This window comes from Penaeus monodon, chromosome 20 (assembly GCF_015228065.2).
Source record: "Penaeus monodon isolate SGIC_2016 chromosome 20, NSTDA_Pmon_1, whole genome shotgun sequence".
NCBI lineage: Eukaryota > Metazoa > Arthropoda > Malacostraca > Decapoda > Penaeidae > Penaeus > Penaeus monodon.
The window spans coordinates 23,979,408-23,980,408 of record NC_051405.1 but is presented as its reverse complement, the minus strand read 5'-3'; the positions used below and the strand labels follow the sequence as shown (position 1 = coordinate 23,980,408).

The following is a 1,001-nucleotide window of genomic DNA, read 5'->3' as shown; positions in this document are numbered from 1 at the left end:
TGGGTGCAACACCACTCACTGACAACTAATACTTTCACTATGCACAGCCAAATATTTAATAGTAGATCTATAATCACAGGCACAAGACTAAATCATGTTCTAAAGTAAACTAGTTTTGCCCACTGAAAGCTGCCACAAAAAGCTTGAAGTTCAGAAAAAAGTTCCATTAGTTAGTCGTTCTATGTCTGATTGATAGTGCATTTAGTACAATAGAAAAACAGTATTACACTTTAGACTCAAATAAGTTATCTGCATTTAGTATCTGCTGCTTGAAATGTTCATTAGAAGAGACGTTTTCAGTACTGTGAGAATCCTCATCCTTAATTTCTGTTATGGTCACCCCACTTGTGGTCTCTGCCCCTCCTGCCATTGGTGTGTTCATCTGCTGCATTCTTCTTTCAATCTCTTTGGTCAGAGCAATACGGTACATTTCATAACTCATCACAATGCCATGAAGCTCATGTTTGAAGAGTCTGTTGAGCATTGCCTGGTAACAGTCCAGCTCCGGTAGTCTGAAGAGTTCCCATCTTAACTTGTGGTCATGTTCTGGTGAGGCTTGAGAATACACATGTAGCCAATAAGGAATTTTCTCGTGGAGGTATGGTGATGCTGGCATGAGTGACAATGGCTGACGGAAATCTGTGTGATGTGGAATAGGTAACATTCTATTCTGGGCAAGAGCTGAATTCTCTGGAATTCTTGGAAGATACTGTTGTGCACATGGGTGCTCATACTGGGCTTGCCGAGTGATGTGATTGACATAATAAACACCATGTTCTAGAGACTCAATACGCTCCCATCCAGCAGGAAGACCTTCCTTCTCCAAGGGATGTGACCAGTGAGTTGTCTTTGTGTTGTGATCTATGTAATACTTTCTTCCCCTTAGAGTGTAGTCTACAGACCATCCTGGAGGTAAAGGAAGCTCTTGTTCAAGGCGAGGGGAAGGGGGTTGAGGCGAACCTCCCCCAAGATGAGTATTTGATTGAGACAGTTGTTGTCTT

The 1,001-nt window shown here is 42.2% G+C and overlaps 1 protein-coding gene across 2 annotated transcripts in view; it reads right to left on the bottom strand.

Annotated features, from left to right (window-relative positions):
- Positions 1-1,001, bottom strand: part of LOC119585719 (protein salvador homolog 1-like) — a gene marked incomplete in the record, with an annotated part of 15,849 nt that overhangs the window by 7,580 nt on the left and 7,268 nt on the right. For both annotated transcript variants that reach the window (XM_037934407.1, XM_037934406.1), the window contains 1 exon segment: positions 228-1,001. In XM_037934407.1, coding sequence (XP_037790335.1) covers positions 228-1,001 — 774 coding nt within the window.